The sequence below is a fragment of the Armigeres subalbatus genome, chromosome 2 (genome assembly GCF_024139115.2).
Source record: "Armigeres subalbatus isolate Guangzhou_Male chromosome 2, GZ_Asu_2, whole genome shotgun sequence".
Taxonomy (NCBI): Eukaryota; Metazoa; Arthropoda; class Insecta; order Diptera; family Culicidae; genus Armigeres; species Armigeres subalbatus.
The window spans coordinates 402,237,321-402,263,649 of record NC_085140.1 but is presented as its reverse complement, the minus strand read 5'-3'; the positions used below and the strand labels follow the sequence as shown (position 1 = coordinate 402,263,649).

Sequence of the window (26,329 nt, the reverse complement as noted above, 5' to 3'; positions counted from 1 at the left end):
ATTTTCCATTCGACTCAATGTCCTTTCGACTAAATGTCCGTTCGACCAATTGTCCATTCGACTAAATGTCCATTCGACTAAATGTTCATTCGACTAAATGTCTATTTGACTAAATGTCATTCAACTGAACTTCATTCGACGAACTGACTCAAAGCCGATTGAAAGTATAATAAATGTCAATAAATGCATTGTTATTGATTAGATTATATTTTTGTTTATCAATGTAACCAATTCAAGTTTAAATGGTTTATTTTATCAACTTTTTTGCTAGAATACGTATTTTTGTACGAGGATTCAGAATATATAAAACTCTTATTTTGGCCAAAAATATCACATATGTTGTTTACTCTAACGTTTAATATTCCTTATCCGAGTCCTATTATTTCTCCTTATAATTATTTTCGAAAGCTCCATAGCGATAAGCTGCAAATTAACTTCAGCTTGCCAAAATAGAATTTAAATTCCTCTCCAAATCTGACCTAAGCCCCCTACAATGCTTCATTTATATGCAAATCCAAATGTGATGATTTGTCGTTAAGAAACATCCAACGGCAAGAAAGTTATCATTTGACTTCCTAACAATAAAATTTAAGCACGAAACCCGAGCAAAACCTGAGCAACACCACCTCAAATGCAAATTAATAAGCGTGAAAGAATAAACGGAAATATAGATGTATTGTATAAGAATGGATGGAAATAACAATAGGGATGGCAGTAGAATGCTATTTTCATGTGGTTTTTCATGTTTTCTAATGTACGAAGAAGTCACCAGACGCATTTCGCGCCAAATCGTATATAGAGCTGGCTGCATCTTCTCAGATTTCAATGCAATTTTCTGAACAAGTAGACTTAGTCACAAAAAGCTACCATTTTCAAATGTCTTGATTAAAAAAAGTATGTTAAGTTGCTGAGTTAGGCAAAATATCATAACATATAAGTTGATTGGGGTTCTGAGATTATTATGGCCTTCACTGGTTTTGTTTCGGAAAGTAAGACACTGAAAAAAAAATTAATTCAGACATGGAAAACTTTTTGTTGGAAAAATGTATGTATGGACGGTTGGTAGCATATTTACCAATCTTGAGACAAAATTTCGTCCAAATCAAAAGTGGTGTTTTTGCAAACCGAGTTTTAATTTATTTTAAATCGATTTTTGCAGTGTAATGCCGAATTGCATTACATTCATTTATTAGTCGAGACACCATTAGAAAATAACAATAACTGAAATAATTTGGTTGAATTGTTGTCCCGGATTGAGTTCTCTGTTCCGGAAGAGGTAGGTACATAAAATTATATGAACGCCATATAATGATTATAACATTTTTTTCAATTTCGCAAAAGTTTTCGTAAAAAGCAGTTTTTACAAAAAATAATATTGCGAAATACAGTCAAATAAAGCACCTACCGCATATATGGATGTAGTTTTGAAACAACACTGAAAAAATAACTTGAAATTTACACGCAAAACAATGCAGATCAAGGGATATGACTGTATGTTCGGTTATACGATCGATAAGGAAACGGTTCAGTCGTTCAAGTGCGCATTTTTTATCCATGCATTCAATTATTTTATTCCAAGTGTGAATATATGTTTGGTGACTATAATGTGGTCGGGGTTCAGCGAAACCACATAAAGCGCCTTTTTGACTGACTTGTAATATTTTTTCGTAAAATTAAAACGAAAATGAGTTCACATTTATTCATTCGGATATTTGTGGTTGGATATCCTCATTTAAAGGGTGGAAAAATATCTAATACGATTTGTGATTTATTGGATCCGTTGCGTTGCGTTGCGTTGTAACGGAGTATTTCGTAGATTGCATACTGATAGTTGTCATGTATATTCTTTTTACCTTTCTTACCCCAATTGCTTATGGATTTCCATTTGGGATTCAATGGAAATCCAATTGGGGGTCCAAAATGATAAAACATGAAAGCTATCATTGCCGGCCACGCCCATCTTCTCCGTTACTAGGAAAGGGAAGGAAATGATGATATGACATCTACTTAACGAGAGGCCAGCGACTCACCGACGCCCTCATAGATGTCAAGGAGTTGGATGGTGGGTAGGGTATGTGGTTTAGGAGTATCATCATAAGCAAATGATAGAAAATTTGTGAAAATATGTTGGGAGTGACTTTGCTAAGAAATTTATGTCACTCCATTATCCTTGCCGATGATTTTCCTCGGATGGGGCGAAGGTATTAGCCTTGCCCTGGCTAATAGCCTAGGTTTAAGCGCCTTTGCTCGCTCTCTGAAACGAAAAAGAGCAAAAGAAATTAAATTCCTTCCCCCTGATATGATAATGATTTTGATCAACAAATGAATTCTAAGTGGATGAATAAATGATCCAACGGCTGCAAACAAGCCTCTATTGTCGTAGCAGAAGCAAACCCGCCTCAATACGACAGGCAGAAGCACATGTTTGTGATTCAAACGCGATCGACTGTTGTTCAATTTCTATACACATAGTTGGGTAGAGAGAAAAGATGTGAAATATTGCTAAAGTAGGATTCGATGGATACGGGGAATTGACTCATATGCCACCGTTATTGAAATGGATAACTGTAAATTATACTTATAAACTCTTGTAAGGAAGAGTTCTTTATTGCAATCCACCAAAATGCTTAATCAGCTGCAATAGTCACGGGATATCAAACTGGAGCTTCACTCATTTATACACTTTCTTATTTTTTTTTATCACAAATTACAAAAGTTATTTTTTTAAATGAATTCTACAACAAAATCCAATGATAGCCATACGTAATATGTAATGCTAAATAAAGGAATGGGTGGTATCCAAAGATACAGTAACACAAAGGATAACGAAAAAAAAATTATGGAACAATATTGGTTTGATCTCACCAAATTCCGTATAACTTCCGATGAAAAACCGTTCACTGTGAATACAATAGCCGCTCCTTATATGCTCCTCCACCTAGAGTTTCTTCATGAACTTTTTTCCTTTTCCTCGAGGATACCGGATATCGATGGCTGCCACCCAGAAAATCGGACGGCGCTAAAATGTGTTATTTCGCTTCTGATCCGTTATTCTTTAGCTCGATTTTAGGGATTTTCGTTTTGGTAACGGTCACCAATGCTTCCTATTCGTCTTCCAGTGCATTGTAGAATTTTTCACTTTCACTTTTCACAAACGAGATACTTGCAAACACCAATAACGGTAAATGTATTTCTTAAATATGTTCTTCTTGTATAAGTCAGGGTCATTATCAGCCGAATTAAACAAAAACCGCTGGTATGAGGAGACAAAAAAAAATCGCGCTGGCGAAAAAAATTGACGTCTACCTTCGATTTGTGATTAATTGGATCCGCTACACGAAAACTTTTGCAAGTAAATGGGTAATTTTTCATAGGCGCTTAGTGCGATTTGGTTGAACCCCGACCATGTATCCTGATGAAATCTCAAAATATCACATAACATTTTTGCCCGGGTGCTTCATTTCATGGTAGCAAAAATGGAACCACAGGAACCCACACATAAAATGTGCCATACCGTATCGGTAGTCAGGTGCAATCATTTATATAATCCAAATAATAATTTGTAACTACTTTTGTCATGTCAACAAAAATCAATAAAATGTTAGATTTGTTGCCGAAAGTGAGTTTCCGAAATGGTTAGATTAGCATGATGAATATAACAAAGCTGCAATTAATAGCCGCAGAGTATTATCTTCCCGGGCGAGAAATAATATATTTTCTGGCAAATGAATGGCATTAATATCATACACTAACCAGCAGATAGTGTATAGTGCAGATGCTGCATCAGTTCGGCCTTAACGAATATAGAAATCTAAAAATGGTATCTTAAGACACATTTGGAAACCAGTTCTGCCAAAAATGTGTTCTTCTATCAGGGGTGTTATTGCTAAGTGTCAGCGCCTGCGATGAGTTAACACGATTTTGCTCGTAAAACAACGTGTCTAGCGCAGCATGAGTGAAAGAATTGCAGAAATTTGTTAATTTAAACACCTTGTATTTTATGAGAACATGAGCTACGAATTGAGGAAGGCAAATATCATTTGTCGTTTAACGTAACAAATAAATATTTGATAAAAGTAAACCACACACAATGAAATCAAGAACATTACTTCTTCTTCTTTATCTTCAATGACTCTATATTCCAACTGGAACTTGGCCTGCTTTTAAACTTAGTACCGTCAACTGGGGGGAAGATGATCATTTTCAAGACAAAACATGCAATAACAATGTGTGTTTACATTTCAAATCGAAACAAATATTTTCAAAACATGTACTGCTATACGTTGCAAATATTAAAAACTTTAGTTTTCTGAAATGCGTTGGCATTTATTAAAATAAATCAAATTATCACACATTTTTTGAGTAATCTGGTTTGGGGTGAAGTTGATCAAGACAGCTCTACTAAAATCATTATGACCTAGTAGTCAAAATACATTAGGTTATTTGTATGAATGTTGAATTTACTACGTAAAGAAGTCTACGAAGTCAATATTCGAAACGAAAATAGCATCATTTATGACTATTTCTCTCTTTCTTCCACAAAATACATTTTCATGATTATAATCGAAAAACTCGGATTTTACCTAGCGGTAACATTACTTGAACGGAGAATATTGTTGACTACCGTTTCATAAACAAAATTGGCACTTTTGACTGACACATCAAATGATCATCTTCACCTCAATGATCATCTTCCCCCCAGTTGACGGTATTCTATTAGCATTTCCTCAATTTTTATTTGAAAACTTGTATATGCCCGTCATTGCATGAGTATGTATTTTGTGTGGTAAGTACAATGGATACACTATGCTCAGAGAGTCTAGAATGTTCCCCCCGGAAACATCCTAGACCGGACCTAGAATCGAACTCGCCATCTCAGGATTGGCAATTTTTCATCTTTGCTCGCAAGACTACTGGAGACCCCATCAAGAACATCAACCATACCTATAATTCAGGCATTTATACGAATGATACGCCACCTGATAGCATTAGCATTAGCATTAGCATTGAGCAATTCGCACAAATTCGTAGGTGGTACAAGCCAAGACTATTGTATGAGAGTAGCATCACTTTCATCCGTTACCACAGATATTGATTTGGGACTAATCACTATCTCTTAGATGGAAGCAATGCACTCTCCAATAGTCGAGATCTCTCCTGGCCACGTCCTTGCGAATGCTGAGGAAGGGGAAGGATGGTTAGTTAGACACCTACTTAAAAAAGATGCAGAGAACTCTACGACCTCTCATAGGTGCCACGGGAGATTTTGGGATTGTGTGGAAGGTTACAACAGTAGGAATCGTTTTGGTAGAACGTGAAACACAGAAAGAACTAAGATAGAAATACAAAGTAGGAAAGGGACGAGCTTGGGAATTGAACCCACGATCTCCTGCTTATAAGGCAGAAGCGGTAGCCACTAGACCACCGAGCTCGTCACGAATGATACGCCACCTGATATACAAATATTTTCTATATCTTGCGTGTAGACATTGTTGGAATACCAAATCATCTTGAAACCGAATATTTAGAGAGATTCGATCAAAATAAAAATAAACTGCGTAGGGGAAGAGGCCCCATACTGCCGTAATCTGAAAAAGTGACGTATACGCCATTTTCAAAAAATGGTGTTAACGAGTACTACTCATCGAGCTCTTTAACAGAAAAATGGAAAACATGCATGTTGTAAAATGGCTGTTACATCACTTTTCCAGATTACGGCAGCATAGTCACTGAATTTGAATTACATTTTACTCTAAGAAGTGAAGAAATTTAGTTGCGTATAATCAATTTGTTTTGAATTAATTTTATATGACTTCACCTTTTGGAAAACAGCTATTGAATAAAAACCCAAAATAACCTTTCTCGCACTTAGCCAAGGCGCCAACCATTCTGATTCTAATCACCAAACCAATTCAATAGCGATCAACACACACACACACACACACACACACACACACACACACACACACACACACACACACAGATTTGCTCAGTTCAGAGGATTGCTTAAAACTCCAAAAACGGGTTTCCTTCAGAATATATACATTTTCCTAAACAGGTGCTACCAATTGCTCATTCGACACAATACTATATTTAGGTGACATCAATAGCAGTTTATTTGCCTATACGTAATCCATCTGAAAAAATAGTCTAATAGAACACTCCATTCCCATGTATCACGAAATACTTTTCGCGAATCACTTAATTACAAATTGCTACACATCTCATTCGTTGTCGTCGATAAATACTACAGACTACACACTTCGTATTTATAGGAAGCTTACCATGCTTAACATATTAGACGCTGGGGGTACGACTTTGGTGCGGAAAAAATCATGCAGCACGACGATCCGGCGTTGAACTTTGCGCACCCGTGGTGATATCACTCTCGACGGCAGCTTGTCTCCATACAGTCTGGGTACTACGAGAACGCGCGCGTCACCACGACACAAGCCGGTAGCGATTATGGCCAGAATCACGGAAAAAATCAGAAAAAGAAATGGAGAAGATCACACATTAGTTAAAGCAGGAAAAATCTGAGGGTTATGGTTGCTTGAATCAATTTCGGTTAACATTTGGCAGTCTTTCGTGCTGTTTGTCAAATCAAGTCGATTGAGCTCGCATTATTTTACCCACCGAATTAATGGATTTGTCAAATAAAACACGATATTTATTAGGAGTGCATGGAATCGCTTCAATATTCGGTCTCGCTCAAATGATGTAGAATAAAGATATCACAACCTGTCTTCAAATTACTTTGCTGTCAGCATTTGGGGTACCCAAATCCGAGGTGTGGTGGGTCGACAAGATGGATTTGACCAATCTTGAACTCTGTTACATTCTTCCCAGAATATTTATGTTTCAAGTATAGCTTGGAATAATGAAAAGATCATATTGTGATTTTAGCATATTTTAATAACATTAGAAGAATGGCAAGCTACTATACAATCAAAATTCTCGCGACGTGATAGGGTAAGGGAGGTATTTTGGACCACCAGTTCGACGGCTCTTATTTTGGACCACCGAGTGCAAATTCCTCTTGGTGGTCCAAAATAAGATCCCCCGTAAGGGTGGTCCAAAATACATCCTTTACCCTACTAGTCGATTTTTTCTTCTTATCAAAGCAGTTTGCGGAAGATATTATGTTTTGTTGTGACAAAGGGCACTATGGGGAATTCTCATACGAATGGGCGGCCAAATATATTTTTTCAATGAAAACTGTTTTTATGCTGCATATATTATGTGAACAAATATTTATGAACCTTTTTTAACCCTTTAAGGGCCATCGTTAACCCTTCAAAAAATGTCAACCTTAAAAATGAACTTTTTAATTTTTTTGGCATTTTTTTCCAATACAGCATGCATAAAATAGCAAACAATCATATTTCTAGTGATAATGTTGTTCATTTTCTAATCATTACGACGTATAGAGAAAAAAAAAACACTATTTTCAAGAAAGCTTTGATTGCAGTGTTCTCGTAAAAGCGCAAATATGAGCATGCAAATCACTCACTAAAAGGTGGTACTACGGTTATATTTTAATCCCCCATTTACAGATGAGGGGACCATTGGACATGTGTGGACATTAGGTTTGCGGGACCATTTTATAGTAAAGAATTAAGATAATTAAGTTTTTCTTCTTCAATTTTTTGATATTAATCTTTGCGTGCAAAACAAACAAAACTATCGAAAAGCTAAGGTTCTAAGCTTTGAAATGGTATATAAAACCTTATATTTGGAGAAACATTGACTTTATAACATACACATCAAAGTAAGGAATGATTTTTTAGTTTCATCAGCTTTTTTCACTTTGCCAGCCAATATATTTGACTGAATAAATACAGCGCTTAAATATTTTCTAATTCTCTTATCTAGGGTATATACTTTCATATGATATATAAATTAGAAAAATAGGAGATAGTAAATTTTTCGATTAATGGCCACCCTTCTCCCCATAGTGCAGAGGTACCAATCACGATTGCAACTTTTAAGACCCAGTTCACTTATTTTATTAGGTATTTAAAAATCAGGGAGTGATATCGATCTATGCTGTTACGTCATTATAATACTATGCACGTGCAATTTAAGAATACGAATTGTGTATAGAATGTATGAATAACATTGTATCATCTGCAACTAGTGCAAAAAAATTTCTGCTCTTTGATTTTACTCCATCTAAACGATTTTAAAGTCTTAACTAAGTAAGTTCAACTAATATAAGTATATTTAAATCTTCTAAATGTCATGTCAAACTGTAAAAAAAAATGTAACAGAGCCACAGAAACGCGCGCTGAAAATACACTCCAATGTATTTTCAGTGCGCGCGCTCCTGTGGCTCTGGAGTTGATTCAAAAGTATAAGATTGCTAATGTCGTTCCTGTTCTCATGACTAACAACATCTAGGATACTTCGACCTGACGGCCAAAGTACCGGTACAACAAGTGTCAAACCGATGTTGGTGATGAAATCAAACATGCACTACAACATGATGCATAAATTATGGCCAATTGAAGCTTGTTGAAGCATGATTTGGCAAAATAATTTAAATGAGTACACCACCACTAGCTTTCTAGTACTTGTTCACACTGATATTCAGACTACTTGTTTAGTAAAATTAATTTTTTTTTTAAGAAATTCAAAAGATTTTCCCATTAAAGTATGGCAAAAAATTTCGGGAAAATCGAAAAAAAATCAAAGCTGTTGCCGATCATATTGGTTCCTCCTGTAGTCCTGTGTTCCTCAACTTTTCAGTTAACAAGTACTGATTCAATATAGAATACTGTTATTTTGATTGCGTCCAATTCAAACAAAGGTGCTGTATTTATTATTTGAAAAAAAAGTGATAAAAAGTCTACGTAAACTCTTGGTATAACTCCGTCTCCCTTCGTAGACAAACGTAGACTTTTTTGAACATTCGAATCTGTTATTGTTACTATTACTCAAGTACTAGTTGGCTGTTTTGTTTCGTTAGGTTCATCTACTAACTAGAAAGATCAATAAAATGTTGAAGCACTTACAACAAAACAATCATTGACTATTGATTTGTACAAGATTTTGAATCGTCCGTCATAACAGCTGCTCTCTGATCCACATTACTAGTAAGTATTATCTAGTCGATAACAATACACAGAAAAAGTTTTCAAGTAGAAAACGATATACGTATCTGTTGATACAAACAAAGTTGATTATAGTTGAAGCAAATGGAAGAATTGTAAAGTCTTATAACTGAGTATTTTCTCAAAAATACACGTTTTAATGGCTTGTTTCGAATATTTTCTCCAGCACTTAAGTTTTACTAAATCGTTATTATTACTACTGATATGATACAAATCAAGCGTGAATCGAAACTGTCCGATTTGATTCATATGTTCAGAATATATCTCAGAATATGTGAAGACGAAAATAGAGAGTTTAGAAGATGACGTTGAAATTTTCAGAGATAAGGGGGATACGAACTCTAAGATTTACATTGCCGGGGTTCTGCCAAATCGCACCAAGCGCCATTAAAAAATTACCAATATTTCAGCCCAAGCTTTCGTTCAGCAGATTTAATTGATTACAAATCGTATTGGTTATGGGTAGTGTCGTAAAGTCATATTTGTTATATTTGGCTTGAATGCCTTCAATGTGATAATGTTAATTTTTGACCCAACAGAAGTCCTAAATATTTTGCTTCGCTAGACCAATTAATTGGAACCCTATCCATAGTGACAATATGTCTGCTAGACAGTGTTGTCCTACACTCAGTGCAAAAAAATCTGCTCTTTGATTTCACTCCATCTAAACGATTTTATAATCTTAGCTAAGTAAGTGTAACTAATAGAGGGATATTTGAATTTTCTAAATGTCATGTCAAACTATTGGAAAAATGCACACCAGAGCCTCAGGAGCGCGCGCACTGAAAATACACTGGAGTGTTTTCACTGGAGTGTATTTTCAGCGCGCGCGCTCCTGTTGCTCTGGCGTGCATTTTTTTGACAGTTTGACATGACATTTAGAAAATTCGAAATAAATATAGTTTTGGAAGCATTCGAGAAATTACCCAAATTACACGAAGGCTTCATGTCATCTGAAACAAAGATTTTTGACAGCCTATCAGGTAAGTCAGAAGTAAAAATGTTATACAATATGGAACCCAGTGTGCTACCTTGGTAAACACCAGCTCTTACATGTAATCTATCAGATTTCCAATTCTGATAGTTTACCTGCAGTTAGCAATCTGATAAATAATTTTGGATCAGTTTATTATGAGTATTAAAACTCATCAATCAAACCTTCATGCCAAACACTGTCAAACGCTTTCTCTATATGAAGAAAAGCAATTCCTGTCGAATATCCTTAAGATTTGTTAAGTCAAAATAAATGTGTAACTCATGGTGAAAACCATATTGTTCATCAGCAAATATTTAATGAAGGAAATTGACTGAAGTCTTGGTAGCGTTACATTGTCTGTCCACGTTTTTTTTTTCTAAATAAACTCAATAATTTACAACATTTTTTTATATTATCTGCATAAGCAGTGACGCTTCATATCATTACAATCTAGATTCTAGATATTCTTTGATGGAATACACAAATAGACGTATCACTGATAAAATTCCCAAATTCCATGAACTCAACACTGTCGTTTTAAATTCAACTGGTTGCGGGTTTCACACCCAGTGGTGTGGGCATCGCATACCTTTATATCTGACATATCAAATTAGAGCCCTCTTTTGACAATGCCTTACCTCTTGAAACAACGTTTTGTTCAACATGCACGCAAGATGGTGATAAAATAAATGACCAAAAAAAATTCAGAAAATTGTTCTAGCTTTTTCGTCTGTTTGTCTATGTTTGTATTTGTAGTAAGCGCATGAAATAAAAAAAAATCTAATCAAAATGGAACAGCAAGAAAAAAACAACTCAAAAAGAGAGGAGTATGTATTTGGAATATTTATATTTGTAAACCTAGTCTACGTAAACTTATAGAAACACTTACGTTTGTCGAATCTCCAACTATGCGTGATATCAAAACTTAGCGCCAACAAAATAATCAGGCAGCTGAGTTTTGCCATTCCGCTGTCTACTACACACTACGTGTACGGATCAACTCCGTTGAAGGTAATCTGAAATAAGAATAAAACAGAATAATGACATTTAGAATTGGAAAAAATGACAAGATCGCTATATGTAATTATTTGCATTTAGCTTTCAATTTAATCAAATAAATCTAAATTGCAAAACTTCAATATTTTCATTGCTAGTACATTTCAATTACACGACTCATAATGTTTATCATTATATTATATTAAAATCAATTTATTTTTCTCCTAGTGATTGTAATTGGGAGACCGAGACGTCCGAGCAAAGGCATAGAATTAACAATCCGGATAGGGGAAGGAGGGGCAATATGCCCTAGCTAAGGAAAGACAGCTTTAAGGGCACTCCTGACGGAATCCAAGTTTTAAAGTACTCGCGTTTTCAGTGGCACACCATTCGACACGAAAGTAACGCACAGCTGTCATTCTTATTTTTTCACGCATGCTGCGACGCAGCAAAGCTGAAACAGTAAAAATGTCAGTTGTGCGTTGCTTCCGTATCGAATGGTGTGCCCTTGAAAACGCGAGTACTTTGAAAATTGGATTCCGTCAGGAGTGTCCTTAATGTCTTAGCTGTAACGCTTTTCATGGGTGTTTTTACCTCATGCAACAGTTAAACAATATAGCTAGTTGATGCCATTCAAAAATTGTAGAAAATCTCAATCATATTGATAATATTTACATTTTACAAAAGTGCTGATATTTCGTTGTCGGAAAACTCATGAGGCAAAACGCCTTCTTTTTTTTTATTTATTTATTACCAGACTAAGGCCGGAGTGGCCTGCGCAATACATAAAAATCTTCTCCATTCAGCTCCAACCACGTAGTCTGCGGAGAGTCAACAAATCGTCCCCCACCTGATCGATCCACCTTGCCCGCTGTGCACCTCGCCCTAATCAGCATTCTGGTATGGACAGTGCATGGAGACGCGTAGTACATTGTAGGTTAGTCCCCCAAGGGCGTTTTGCCTTGCCGAAATATGTTTCATCAAAATGTAGAAAATTTCAGTTTTTCCAACCTTCCTATCATTTATTTCTACACTTTTTTGCCCAATCTACATAATTTTTTGTCTAGTTTCATGACGGTCATGCCAAGTACGGTAAATATGATGGAATACCCAAAAGGCTTTTGTCCCGAGGGGCGTTTTGGGGCCACTTCCCTTATAGCTAGTTCGATTCATGGTCCAGCCACGGATGTTTTCGTGTGGAAAACGTTCTCGGCTTTCACATTTTTTTTACTGTGGAGCTGCTAATGAAAAGTTGAAAAGCAGACCGTGTTCTAGTTGGAATATAGAGTCCTTAAAAAAGATGAAGAATAAGATTTTAATTGATAAGCCATTGTCATAACACTTCATTTTATAAAAACGTAAAAGTTTATTAAACACACGGTTAATTTATTTGTGTCATCAATGAAAGGCATGCATCTAAGTGGGGAGCCCCGTGAAAAAAAAAATCGATTCTATTGTTATTAGGCCAACCTGATACATGGAAGGGATTTATAAAATAAAATGTTTCGGTTTCTAGCCCCGTGGCAATCTCAAGTTTATGTTTATTTCAACCCTTAAAATACCGGTCGTTAGTTACCTCGTTCAAGTTTGATCGGTCTCAATCAGAGTTCGTACTTTTCGGTTGGTGAGACAAAATTAAGCTCAAGCGATTTTCTGGTCGGGGGTTGTAGTGAAAAACATCTCTCGCCCACCCCTCTTTTCTCTAGAGCGAACCTTGATCACTTATATTCCACTCTCACTTTTCGCGAAAATTGTTCCATCAAAGCTACTATTTTTGCTATGGTTATCTCTCATCACACCTTTTTGCTTTTCTAGCAAACCGATTTTTCGGCGAAAATCAGCGTAAGGGAGCATTCTCTGATCGTGAGAATGAGTGAGAATTACGATCCCTGAATTTTAATGATCATAGTAGGCTAACCTTAGTGAAGGTAGCACCAATAGTGGAGGTATACTGGGGTTTTAAAGAGATTGATCATAACTATACACTTTACGAGGGTTTCAGTTGATGCGTCGTACTTTAAATATCCTGTTGGATGTAACTTATCCTAAAATTTTGCTTAAAAATCTATTTAAAACAATTTCTTTTCCTTGTAAAATTGACTCCCTTGCACCTATAGTGGTGCAACTGTACCAATAGTAGCGAGTCTCATAAGAAATCAATGGATATCACCACTATGGGAATCAACATTATTTTTTACCACCACTAAAGGAACAGTGCAACCATTAGCGCTGCAAGAAATATTTGGTAGTGGTTGATAATCATCAACATATTTTTTAGCAAAGTATTAGTTTATCTATTGGCTAAGATATTAATGCTGTATCGATTTATAATATAATAATATTATCGATTTCAAAAAAATATTTTCCCTTGTGGATTCACAAGGGAAAATATTTTTTGAAATCGATAATATTATTATATTATAAATCGATACAGCATTAATATCTTAGCCAATAGATAAACTAATACTAATACTATTCCTCCTTTATTGGTATCGTTACCCTTCTTTTTCTTCTTATTGGCATTACATTCCCACACTGGGACAGAGCCGCCTCGCAGCTTAGTGTTCATTAAGCACTTCCACAGTTATTAACTGCGAGGTTTCTAAGCCAGGTTAACATTTTTGCATTCGTTCATCATGAGGCTAACACGATGATACTTTTATGCCCAGGGAAGTCGAGACAATTTACTCGAAATCGAACTCAGCCACCCTCAGCATGGTCTTACTTTGTAGCCGCGCGTCTTACCGCACGGCTAAGGAGGGCCCCTATCGTTACCCTATTTTCTTTTAATTAATGTCTTCTTCTAAATATGTCTGATTTGAACATAACCCCAATGGATCAGGATGGTTGAGCAGATCATATACTTAAAATAAACACACTTACGAAGACGTCGCCAGGTGTGTGGGGAAATTTGGGTTCGCTTGATTTTTTTCATTTTTGAGGGATCCACCTTATCCGAGGATATATTATTTTCGCTGCAGCTCCATCTACGAATTGTAGTATGCTATAAATGTTTCATTTCTCTACTTTAAAAGCTTAACTTCGGAAACGCATTTACAGAAACGAAAAAACTATTTATTAAATTTACATTGAAAAGATTCACTTCATTATTAGAAGTATACAAATTAGTCATAGATTATCTACCGTTTGATTTGTGTTTCCTCATTCTTACACCCCATTCATTCATGACTGGCAGCAAAAGCGAAAGAAGAAAGGCTGCTCAAGTGTCTCGATAAATTATTTTTAATGGGCAATTAAAAATATCTGCAATCGTTACGTGGTGAGCAAATCACCAACCACGGTGTCAGATGCGTTCCACGATTTACGTGAAAAAAAATAGTTGTTCACTCAATCAGAATTTCTTGTACGCCACGCGGAAGCAGTTGATGCCGACAAATATCCATTGAACTGCAAGATTGAACCTGCTTCTCCATCCCACAGCTTTATAATCGAGTAAACTGACCGCTTAATAGACGAAGAAGATGGTGATGATGATCCGCCTCATCGGCACATATGGTTTCAATCGAAGAACGAACCACTTCAAGACCTCTATGTTCTACTGGGATGTTCATCGCACACGCTCACGACACGTTGTGATCATCGGTTGAATACCCACGAATGATTAGAGCTGAAGAACGGCTCCTAATTGAATCATTAACCTCAAAGTATCGCAAGTATCGGGGAAGATGATCGTCGATTATTTTACACATGCAATCTGTCGTGTTTAAGTAATGGAATGAAACCGCAATTGTAATGTACACAATACAATCATACACCGCTAATATTTAAACACCAATTAAAAAAGGGAATAAATATACACCGACTTTTTTTGCTGAACTATGGAAATTAATAATATAACTTTTTTATATCAAAGTTTGATTTTACGATTCTAATAGTGAATGGAAAACAATGAAAAATTAGGGAGACATTAGGGTGGGAGAATATAATTAAATATAAACATATACATATAACTAAAACAAATCCAAAGACACACAAAAAACCTGATTAATCCATCAAGCGGTGCCTTCCCCGTCGAATGCAGCTTGTTGCGAGCAAATCGGTTAAAGATAAGTGAGTTTTTTTGCGCACATACATACACACATACAGACATCTATCTCAGTTCGTCGAGCTGAGTCGATTGGTATATATACTATGGGTCACCGGGCCTTTACGTATACTTAGTACATATACTAGAACGGCAAGAAATCCAAAAACTATGTAGAACAAGCGTCAGTAATAAATTAAATTTACCAAATAACAATAGCATAAATTCCCATAAAATGAATATATTTTTCTATGAGAACATTTAAAAAAATCGTAATAATTAAATCAATACAAAACCTAATTATTTCCGGTGAGAGCGATGACCCATTCTCACCCCCCAGACCCATTGTCACCCCCGATGGCGGTATTGAAAAAAAATGTGTTATCGCCATAACTTTTGAGTTTGTTGTGGCCAATTTTGTCATAGAAATCAATGGGACAGGATTGCTTGCCAAATGCAATTTTTGCCTGCAATTAAGAATAAATTCCTAAACATAAGTGAGTTTTTTCTCGCACATACATACACACGACGTACATACACACACACATTTCCATGCATACACAGTACACAGACAGACATCAAATCAATTCGTCTAACTAGGTCTAACTGAGATTTATTATGGTTCTTATGTATTTATTTATTTTCTCAGACTAAGGCCGGAGTGGCCTGTGCAGTGCAAAATATTCTTCTCCATCAGGGCCTGATTTATCCGGAAGGGGGCCCCAAAATGTACAAAAAAACCCAGATTAATCCACCTAGCGGTGATGGCGCCTTTCTCGCGTAAAAAGGTAATAAATGTAGCCTTTACGCTTACACCTCGATGATGTACAAGAAAGGCAAAACAGTTACACCGTCTAATGTTATGATAGAAAATTTACACTAGTAGACGACAGATGGCGCTGCCAAAAGTTTCTCGAATTTCCTATGTTCGAATTTTGACTTTTGGACAATTTAGTACTATGTACATAGTACTATGAAACTGAACGAAGAGCATACTTACGCCTAAATGCGTGCAACACGAGCATCTTTATAGTACGATGAAACTCTTAATGGGAAGCCACGGATAAAATATTCATAGATGCAAGGCATTTTTCATAACCCATTATTGTTCTATGTGACTATGTCTCATCACTATTTTAATATTATCTATTTTTTGCAATTTGCAATTATTATGAAATTCAATAGTGATCAACAGCGTTTTAGTCTCTGTCGGATGCAACTTGTTGCAAGAAAATCGATTAAGAGTTTCTATGTGAAAATTTGGCTAATGTTTTTATGGCATTTTGTGCACACACACACGCACACACATACACACACACACGCACACACGGACAGACAGACATTTGTTCAGCTCATCGAGCTGAGTCGAATGGTATATAACACTATGGGTCTCCGGGACTTCTATCAAAAGTTCGATTTTGGAGTGAAATGATAGCCTTTCGGTACAACTTAGTTGTACGAGAAAGGCAAAAAGGGTTGGTGTGTGTACATAAGATATGTGGGGGCCCGGGACCACGGCACACCACCTGCCACCCCCTCCCCCTAAATCTGGCCCTGTCCATTCAGCTGAGTCCATGGCTGCCCGTCGCCCACCAAGCAGTCTGCGGAGGGTCCACAAATCGTCGCCTTGCTCACTGTGCACTTTGCCTGCTTGTGCCCGTCGGACCGCTGTCCAACATTCTGGCTAAGTGCCTGGCCCTCCGCTGTCGTCCAATTTTCGTGGCTTGAACGATGAATGGTTCTCCCATCTTCCAGTCCCCTCTTCCACGTACCTTCCGCTGTCTTCCAAACACTCCTAGTGCGCGTTGGTCCTCCACGAGCATTCTTCAGGTCTCGTGTCCGTAGCACGGTTTACAGAAATCCCTCTCAATAGATAACAAACAACGCTAAAAGCCATGATAACAAATTTATCAAACTTGTAGGGGCAGAAGGGGAAATATGAACAAACGGGGCAATATGAGCCACCCTCAATTTGAGCTTATTGACAAGCTTTATCATGTAAAAGTTATATGATCTTTAAGAAAATGCTCCATAAATGCCTCAACGTGAAAACCGCATTAAAATTCAATTTAAACACTTGAAAATGTAAATTTTCGCTGCATAGGTAGAATTTTTATAACATTTGAAGTTTATAAATAAGGTTTGGACACAAAATTGATTAAAATACAGATCAAAAATGCATCTCAATTAAAAGATATATTATAATAGAATATTGTGCACACATGTTTGTACTGAATACTGATACAAGTCTGAATTTATCATAAAACTTGTTTTTTTTTTCAAAAACCACTCTCTATAGGGCAATATGGGCATACCTGCACAGAGCAAGATATTAAGCCTTAATATGCTAACAAGCTCAAATTTCAGTTGCCAAAACAAATCAGGCTTCTGACACCTCAATCTTCTCAGAATCTCATGAATAATCTAGAAAACGCAATAGTTTCTTGGTAGAGTAAAACTGGCCTTACGATGGCCACGGAACAGCCTCCGGAAATCCAGAATTTCCGGTACAAAAGGCCAACATAAAACTACAAAACAAATTAGTCTTCGGACACCTCAAACTTCTCAGAAGAGTCTCATGAGTAATCTAGAAAACGTATTAGTTTATTGGTAGGGTAAAACTGGCCGTACAATGGCCACGGTATCGGTGGCGGAAACCCGAAATTTCCAATACAAAAGGTCAACATCGAACTACAATGCAAATCAGTCTTCCGATACCTCAAACTTCTCAAAATCTCATGAGTAACTAAGAAAACGCCTTAGCCCAGTTCTGCGGCCCAGTCAACACCAAATCGTATATGATGCAACATAAGATGCTAAAGTGGAGGCGATATACGTAAATGTTGTATAGAGAAATACCTTTATCGCCTCCACTTAAGCATCTTATACGGCATGATATACGAGCTTGTGTTGACTGGAAGTTTCTTGGTAGGGTAAAACTGGCCTTGGGATGACCACGAAACTGCTTCCGGAAACCCAGAATTTCAGGTACAAAAGGCCAACATTGAACTACAAAACAAGTCAGTCTTTCGACAGCTCAAACATCCGGTACAAAAGGCCTTGTTAGGCTATCGGAACCGGCTTTCCAGGCTCTCCAGGTCTTGTTCCGTGGCTATAAAATTACCAGTATTTCTCTAAAAGAACACTTTGGAATTTTCTGGATTACTCAAGAAGTTCTGATTTATACTGATGTTCTATACCGGGTTTCTGGAACTTGTGCCGAGGCCATCGCATGGTCATTTCTACCCAACAAACAATTTACGATGTTTTCTAGATTACTCGTAAACTTTTGCAAAGTTTGAGGGGTCGCGGTCGGTAGACAGATTTATTTTGTAGTTCTATACCTTTTCCTGTAACGTTGGATAGATCTTTTCTACGTAGTGTATCACGATCCATGGTCAAATAACAGTATTACTGTTTTGTTTTCTCAAAAAAAGGATTGAATTCTTATTGATAAGGCTCGCGTCTTCAATGAGATTGCACTTTCCAGAAGGTCCAAATAGGTTATCATGATCCTCTTGAGAGAACAAAACAAGAACTGTATCGAAACCGATACTGCATTGCAGTACAGGAGTAATTCGGGATTCACATATACAATAATAATACGAGGAATGCAGCGATGTTGTGTAGTTACTGGTTTTTGGTACCGGAGATTATGAAATGATTTCAGATGCCCATTGAGTATAAATCTGGATATTAGCCAATTCTTTTTTGCTAAACCCGAAAAAGACACTAGAGACGACTTGCCCAAGTAACAAAAAGTTCCTTTACGAGTACGTTTTTCACTTAAGCAGTTCAGTGAAGCTGGTTAAGCGAAAAACGTACCCTTAAAGGAACTTTTGGTTACTTGGGTGGTTTCTGTTGGCCCCATGAGCCAAAGACCAGTATGACGTTTGAGGAAAAGCTATCAGTCAGAATCCGAGAAGGGAATTTGCTGACAGATAAAACTGAAGTGGCTGTCAGGTGTGTAGTTCTATGTTGGTCTTTAGTACCGGAGAAGTTTGAGGTGTCGGAAGACTGATCTGTTTTGTAGTACTATGCTGGCCTTTTGTACCGTGACTTCCAGGTTTCCGAAGCCTGTTCCGTGGCCATCGCATGCCCAGTTTTATCCTACTCGGAAACTAAGGCGTTTTCTAAATTACTTATGAAATTCATAAAGGATTGAGGTGTCGGAAGCCTGATTCGTTTTGTAGTTTTATGTTGGCCTTTTGTACCAGAAGTTCCGGAATTCCAGGTCCTGTTCCGTTGCCATTGAATGGACAGTTTTACCTTACCAAGACACTATGGCGTTCACTTGATGACTCATGAGATTCTGAGAAGTTTTCGGTGTCGGAAGCCAAATATGTTTTGTAGTTTTATGTTAGCCTTTTGTACCGGGAATTCCGAGCTTCCTGGACCTGTTTCATGGCCATCGAATGGTCGGTTTTACCCTACCAAGATAATATGGCGATTTCTAAATTACTCATGAAATTCTAAGAAGTTTGAGGTGTCGGAAGACTAATTTGTTTTATAGTTTTATTTGACCCTTTTTACCGAAAATTCCAGATTTCCGGAACCTGTTCCATAGTCATCGAATGGCCAGTTTTACCCTAGCCAGAAACTATGGCGAATTTTGAGGTGTCGGAAAACCGATATATTCCGTGATTCTATGTTGGCCTGTTCGGTGGTCATCCGGAGGCCAATTTATGTCTATTTGGCTATTGTTGTCAATCATTCACATTGACCATTAATTACTTATACTAAAACACCTGTTGAGACGTTAAAAATTTTAAAATACTGAACATTTGCTCAAAAAATGACAACGAACTTGGACGGTGGCTATTTTCCATAATTCATAAAGGTTCTGGGCGAGCGTGGTTCAGAGGTGAGGACTTAAGTCGAGGCTTCATTCGCGTGATGTCGAGGCTTATATCCAATCACTATTCACTAAACGTACATCTGTACAGAATAAACCTTGTCGATAGTAACTTATGTAGGTGCGAAACCGGTTATGATAACATCGATCACGTAGTTTGCTTCTGCTCGAAAAATGAAGCCTCCAGAGAGCGACTTTAGGATACCCTTGTGGCCCGAGATAAACAACCCTTCAGGAAAATTCGAGGTGTTTGGGGGATCGTGATACGGTCTATATGCAGCAGACTGGCCCAGGAAACAAAAAAAAATCGAATTTCACGGGGCACCCCCCAGGATTGTGTCTTTTGGTAAGAAAATCTATCTTTCAAAATTCCAGTTCAATCGCTTGTTGCATATAAGCTGATGCATTTGATTTGAAGTTTGTATGGGGATACTTCTTTCAATCAAAATATATAGGAAATGGTTCTTGCAGCTCGATTGAGCTAAGAATTGCAAAAAGGGCAGTTGATATGTTACAGAACAATTTCACATCTGTAACCGGCTTTCGAAGGTCTAAACGTTGAGTTTTCATTTTCAGTATGACAAAATGATGAACAAAAACGATTGGTCATTTACTACTAGTTCTTCAATGGCTCTACATTCCAACTGAAACTTGGCCTGCTTTTTCAACTTATTCCATTCTATTAGCATTTCCTCAGTTATTAATTGAAAGCTTTTCTATGCCCGCCATTGCATGAGTATATAATGTATCTTGTGTGGCAAGTACAATGGATACACTATGCCCAGGACAGTGATGAACTCTGATTCGAACAAGAAAAATCACTTTAATAAAGATTGAAAAAAAACAGCTATGCCCAGGTTGTCGAGAAAGTGTTCAACCCGAAAACATCCTAGACCGAACCGAAAATTGAACTCGCCATCTCCGTATTGGCAACCCTACCAATACCCACTTACTATCGTATCTACGATTAAAAGGAAGTTGACCTATTTTTGACCTCATTTGACCCAGGGGACCCCCTCGATAAAACCGACACAATCACCAGATCAATACATCTACACAAAAATATAGAGTATAATGCATCTTCCTCCAAATTTCAAGCAAATCGGATGCAAATATACCTTTGCTCATATCTTCTAAGGAAATTTCTTACATGTCTTTGGAAAATTTCAAATATTCATGATAATTTTATTTTTATAATTTGTTTCCACTGCTAATTTATTTAATGACAATTTTCCATGTTTCAATTCCATGTTTCAAAAATTACATGAGCATTTTATATTTCAGTCGAATAATTCAGTAACATGAGAATATATTTGATACAAAGAAAGAAGATCTATTTAGGTACCACCATAATTACCTAAAATTAAGTGATGCAAAGGGAATACCCCCAGGCAATACGAACAATAACCGGATTAAAGAAATTGAGAAGAATTTAAATCAACGAATAAAACATAAACCATTCTCAATATAGGTACTTCAAACAGCTGAAGATGTACTGTAGATACGCGGATAATGCCGCCTACGCATTGCAACAGTTGCTAATAATTTAAATATTTGTTTTCATGACTCGTGTGTGCATGACGCGGAATTACCCAGTGGTTGCGTGAGCCGATTGGGCGAAGATAAGATAACAAGACTAACCATGATTGCGGTAAATTAGACTCTTTCTGCGGAAATTATCGAAACCGTATCGGTTATATTCATCTGAATATGAAGGAAAAGGTTGAGTTATAGATGAGGTAGGTTGGCAAGGTCAGGGAACGCAACCAACATTAACCCTTTCAGATCCGAAGGGCTATATATCGAGTGTCTGCAAGTTGTTCATTCTACAAAATATGGTTTAAACTAGAAATACTAGAATAAGAGATCGGCGAAGACGCCATCTTGTTTCCATTTGAACCGTCAAAAGTGGTTCCAATTCGACTTGTTTACTTTTTGCCTCCATAAGAAGCAAGCAAACAGTTCAAGTGCTGCCAGCATTATTTTCGCGATTTCATGCATTTTCATACGTTGCCAATTCGGCAGTTTTTCACTCCGCCGGTCTCTGGTTATAGGGTTGCTAGTTTAAACTAAAATGTTTAATCAACCAACAAAGTTCTCACCTTTTTCTACACAATTTCACAGACATTTCAGATAATTATGAAATGATTTCAGATGTCCCAGTGGTTTATTCAATTTTCTGCAAGTTGTAGATTTTGTGCTGAGTCATGCAAAATAGTCCATTGAGTACAACTCTGGATATTAGCCAATTCTTTTTTGCTAAACTGGGAAAAGATTAATTGTTATTAATTGATAAAGAGACGACTTGGTTTCTGTTGGCCCCATGAGCCAAAGACCAGTGTGACGTTTGAGGAAAAGCAATGAGTCAGAATTCGAGAAGAGAATTTGCTGACAGATGAAACTTAAGTGGCTGCCAGGTGGAAGCAACACTTCGAAACTTTGTTGAATAGTGGAAGTGACGGTGCATCGGTGAACAGAATAAATATTAGCGACAATGGACAAGCTTTGGAGGCACCTACACTAGATGAGGTTAAAAAAAGCTATTAAAGAGCTGAGGAACACTAAAGCCCCAAACGCAATATAACGGAACGGCGACGGAAACGGCAAATTTGACAGAAAATATATGGGCTAACTGTCAAATTTTCCGTTTCCGTCGCCGTTCCGTTGTATTGCGTTTGGGGCTTAAGGCTGCGGGGAAGGACCAGTGTTGTCCTACACTCAGTGCAAAAAATTCTGCTCTTTGATTTTACTCCATCTAAACGATTTTATAGTCTTAACTAAGTAAGTGCAACTAATAGAGGGATATTTGAATTTTCTAAACGCCATGTCAAATTGTCAAAAAAAAATACGCGCCAGAACCACAGGAGCGCGCGCGCTGGAAATACACTCCAGTCCAGCTCCTGTGTCTCTGGCGTGCATTTTTTGACAGTTCGCCATGACATTTAGACAATTCAAATATCCCTCTATTAGTTGCACTTACTTAGTTAAGATTATAAAATCGTTTAGATTGAATAAAATCAAAGAGCAATATTTTTTACACTGAGTATAGGACAACACTGGTAAGGACTAGGGATCCTACATTCAGAGATATGCGAAAGCGGCCATCTTGAGCCAATTGAGCATTGAGAACATTGAGCCAAATGAACATTGTTATTGTTGCAGATCGAAAGGTATTGTGATTTTGGTGAAATAGATTTTATGAAAAGTTTTATCGTATAAACAATTTGTTTTGTTTTCAAAAGTAAAAGTAGTCTAGTTGATGCCTTATATCGTGTTCATTCGTATTGCTCTTTAATTTTAACAAAAATGCACTGCTAGAGGATAGACAAAATAATGAAAAAGTGTTTTCGAATGTAAAGTCATGTGCAAGCCTAAACATTTTTCACTGCGGCAAGTGCTGGCAGGGTTTGTTTACGAAAATAACAGCGTTGCTAAATCGTCTAGAAAAGTATTCGCACATCTCTAGTAAGGACCAGTTCCCGGCTAATCTTTTTTTTGTCTTTATTAGTGAGACTTTCAGCGGCTGAACTTCTCAAACATGTCAGTGAGCTGATTTATGAAATTCTGCACCATATTTATTATGTTGAAAATATGGGGAGACGAGGAATTGCCTGCTTGGGCGACGGACGATATCGATATCATCGGGATTGATTGCCGTGCCGTGGAAGAGGCTTTTGTACCTTTTAAGAGGGAGACGGCGATCAATACCAGCAAAACGAAGTACTTGGTCGCTGGCAATCAACGTGGGTTCATTAGTGGTGGTGGTAGTGAAATGGTGCTGGATGGTGAAAATTTGGAGTGGTAGAAGAATTTGTGTAACTTGGAACATTAGTGATGTGCGATAATGACGTTACCCGCGATGTGAAAAGGCGTATTGCAGCTGCAAATAGGGCTTATTACGGACTTCGTAACCAGCTAAGTCCCGTAGTCTGCAAACGAAGACAAAATTCCTTAATCGGTGCACTCCAGTATATGCTCTTTCTTAACAAGTGGACGTACCAGACCGTCCAACCAGGCATTATATGGTGCAGAGCTTCACAAGGCTGCTCACTGTCATGTTTGAGGCTGCTGGTCCTTTCCCGCAGCCTTATTGTTTATCAGTTCATATAGTTTAGGCGGTCCACAGCGTGTCCATCGTCACCAATGTTTATTCTGTTTGCTTCCACTGTTCAACAAAGTCTCGGCCTTTTTCGCAAATTCCCTTCTTGGCCGTTGTACATGACGGGAAATGGCGCTGTCTTCCTTCCCACACCATTGACAGTTTTATAAAACCTCCGCATATCGCTCTGCTCCATTCATTCCAGCGCCTCAGTGATCATTTGTTCTTCATACTGTTTCCTCTTCCTGCGGTGGGTTCGTTTTTTGGCTACTCTTGCTTCCTTGTACCGATTTTTATTCAACCGAATACCCGACATCAACATCCAACTACTGGCAACGTTCTTCTCGTCTGTCAATCTCAGACACTCCACATCGAGCCAACCCGTCTTGGGTCGCCTCTGTACAGTAGCTATCACTTCTCGTGCTTTTGCGATCACCACTCCGTGAATCGATTTCAACAGATCGTTGATCTTGTCGCTAACATTGATTGCACTTAGGGATACCTTCAGAGGTATCCACGGTATCTAAATAGTAAAGAGCCTAATTGAAAGTGGCTTCGTTATTTGTTTTTATAATCAAATAGAGTTACTAAAACTTGCGCAGTGAGGAAGATTGGCCAATCCAGTTGACTAATGCTACAATTTTAGGGGTTCTTGTCAATCACGAGGAGCACAGTAGTTTAGCTGCTTACATTAATGATGTTCATATTGTGTACTAAGTTACGAGACGGAAAAAACCCGCTTCTAGGATAGAAAGTCAATGAAGAGACAGAGGGCAATAAACAAAAAAATGCAGCCAGTCTATGCTAAGGATGCCAATCTCACATTCTAAGATGTTCACTCCAATTCTTAGAATATTTGAAGGATGGTGACATTGTACTTATCAACTTCACTTAAACAACACTTTTATGGTATAGTCAATTAAATTGTGTTATCTCATTGCGATTATTTTCACATAAAAAAATTTAAGCATGAGTTTTTTTAACGCATTAGATAAGAACGGGTTGAACATACGCCATCCAAATCTATGCAGATAGCAAAACAGTCAACCAGGCAATTCAGAAGCTCTACTCACCTTAGATTAAAATCTATTATCACAGGCGCTAACTATTGCTGATAAAACAGTGAAGTTTTTTTTTATTTTTTGAATGTTGAACGACTATAAAATGCACGCATTGATCACATTGTTCTGGAAATATTCATCTTGTTTCGTAAAACGCTTTTTAACACTTTCACATGGATATCATATTAGCTTTATGATCGCAATTTACTCATTTTTATAAAAGTGAGATAGATATATCTAAGTATCGATGAGTGCTTAATGATGCATTCATTCCAAATTTTCCAAATGCAACACAAATTCAACACTTTATTGTAGAACTCGAACTTCGCTAATTTATACTCCAACTATTAGTAAATCGCTTCTACAAAATTGCTTGATGTTACCGCGTGCACCTGTTTCGTATAGTCGTGCCTAAATAATTTCAATTCAACGGTCACCACCCATTATTCTAAGTAGTCACTCTGCAGAACTGGTTGCCGTCCACTTTTGAAACACCCGCCAACACGGGCGGTTTGATCAGTCAGTAGTGCCACCAAATCTCGGAACACTCCGTACGCGGATGCAAACGCAGAATCACGACGATTCCTTCACTTGACAATAACGCGTCTGATCTGGGGCGCGCCTCGCTGTGAACTGATTTAAATATGCGACCGACACCTAGAAAGCAAAATATTATACTGACATGACAACGATGACGACAACGACGGTGGTCTCTGGCAGAAGACGGCTCCGAAAGATTCTGTGCAACAGATTTTTTTTCATCTCTTCGCGTTGCGGAAAGGGGCACCCATTCAGTTCCACGAGATCAAGATTCACGAGCATCAGATCAAAATTCCCAGATTACCAAATCGAACAGAGCTTTAAAATTGGAGCTAGGAATATTTAGTTATGGACTATCAAGCAGATTCAGAATCGATAGATAGAAAACAAAAGCGATCATAATCTTGTGTGCCTATTGATTTATACTAGAACATTCAGGAAATCGTCATGCCAGTATGATTGATTGCGTACAGCTTCCGAAATAGGAATGATGATGAAGTTGCTACTAGATAATTTACCGATTTGACTTACCAATGCTGAAAATGGTATGTGAAAGAACAAGTTATCAGATAAACCAATGAATCAATTATATTAACAAATACCTAGGTGTTTGATCTTTCTTATCTCATACATGACATTAC

At 37.4% G+C, this 26,329-nt stretch overlaps 1 protein-coding gene across 1 annotated transcript in view; it reads right to left on the bottom strand.

Annotated features, from left to right (window-relative positions):
• Positions 1 to 25,811, bottom strand: part of LOC134217563 (cysteine-rich secretory protein 1-like) — a 37,612-nt gene extending 11,801 nt beyond the window's left edge. The window contains exons 1-3 of the mRNA XM_062696341.1: positions 25,161 to 25,811; positions 10,982 to 11,108; positions 6,285 to 6,421 (exon numbers count right to left, since the gene is read on the bottom strand). Coding sequence (XP_062552325.1) covers positions 6,285 to 6,421; positions 10,982 to 11,057 — 213 coding nt within the window. The 5' untranslated portion in view covers positions 11,058 to 11,108; positions 25,161 to 25,811. The remainder of the gene's footprint in view (positions 1 to 6,284; positions 6,422 to 10,981; positions 11,109 to 25,160) is intronic.
• Positions 25,812 to 26,329: the final 518 nt, after the last annotated feature.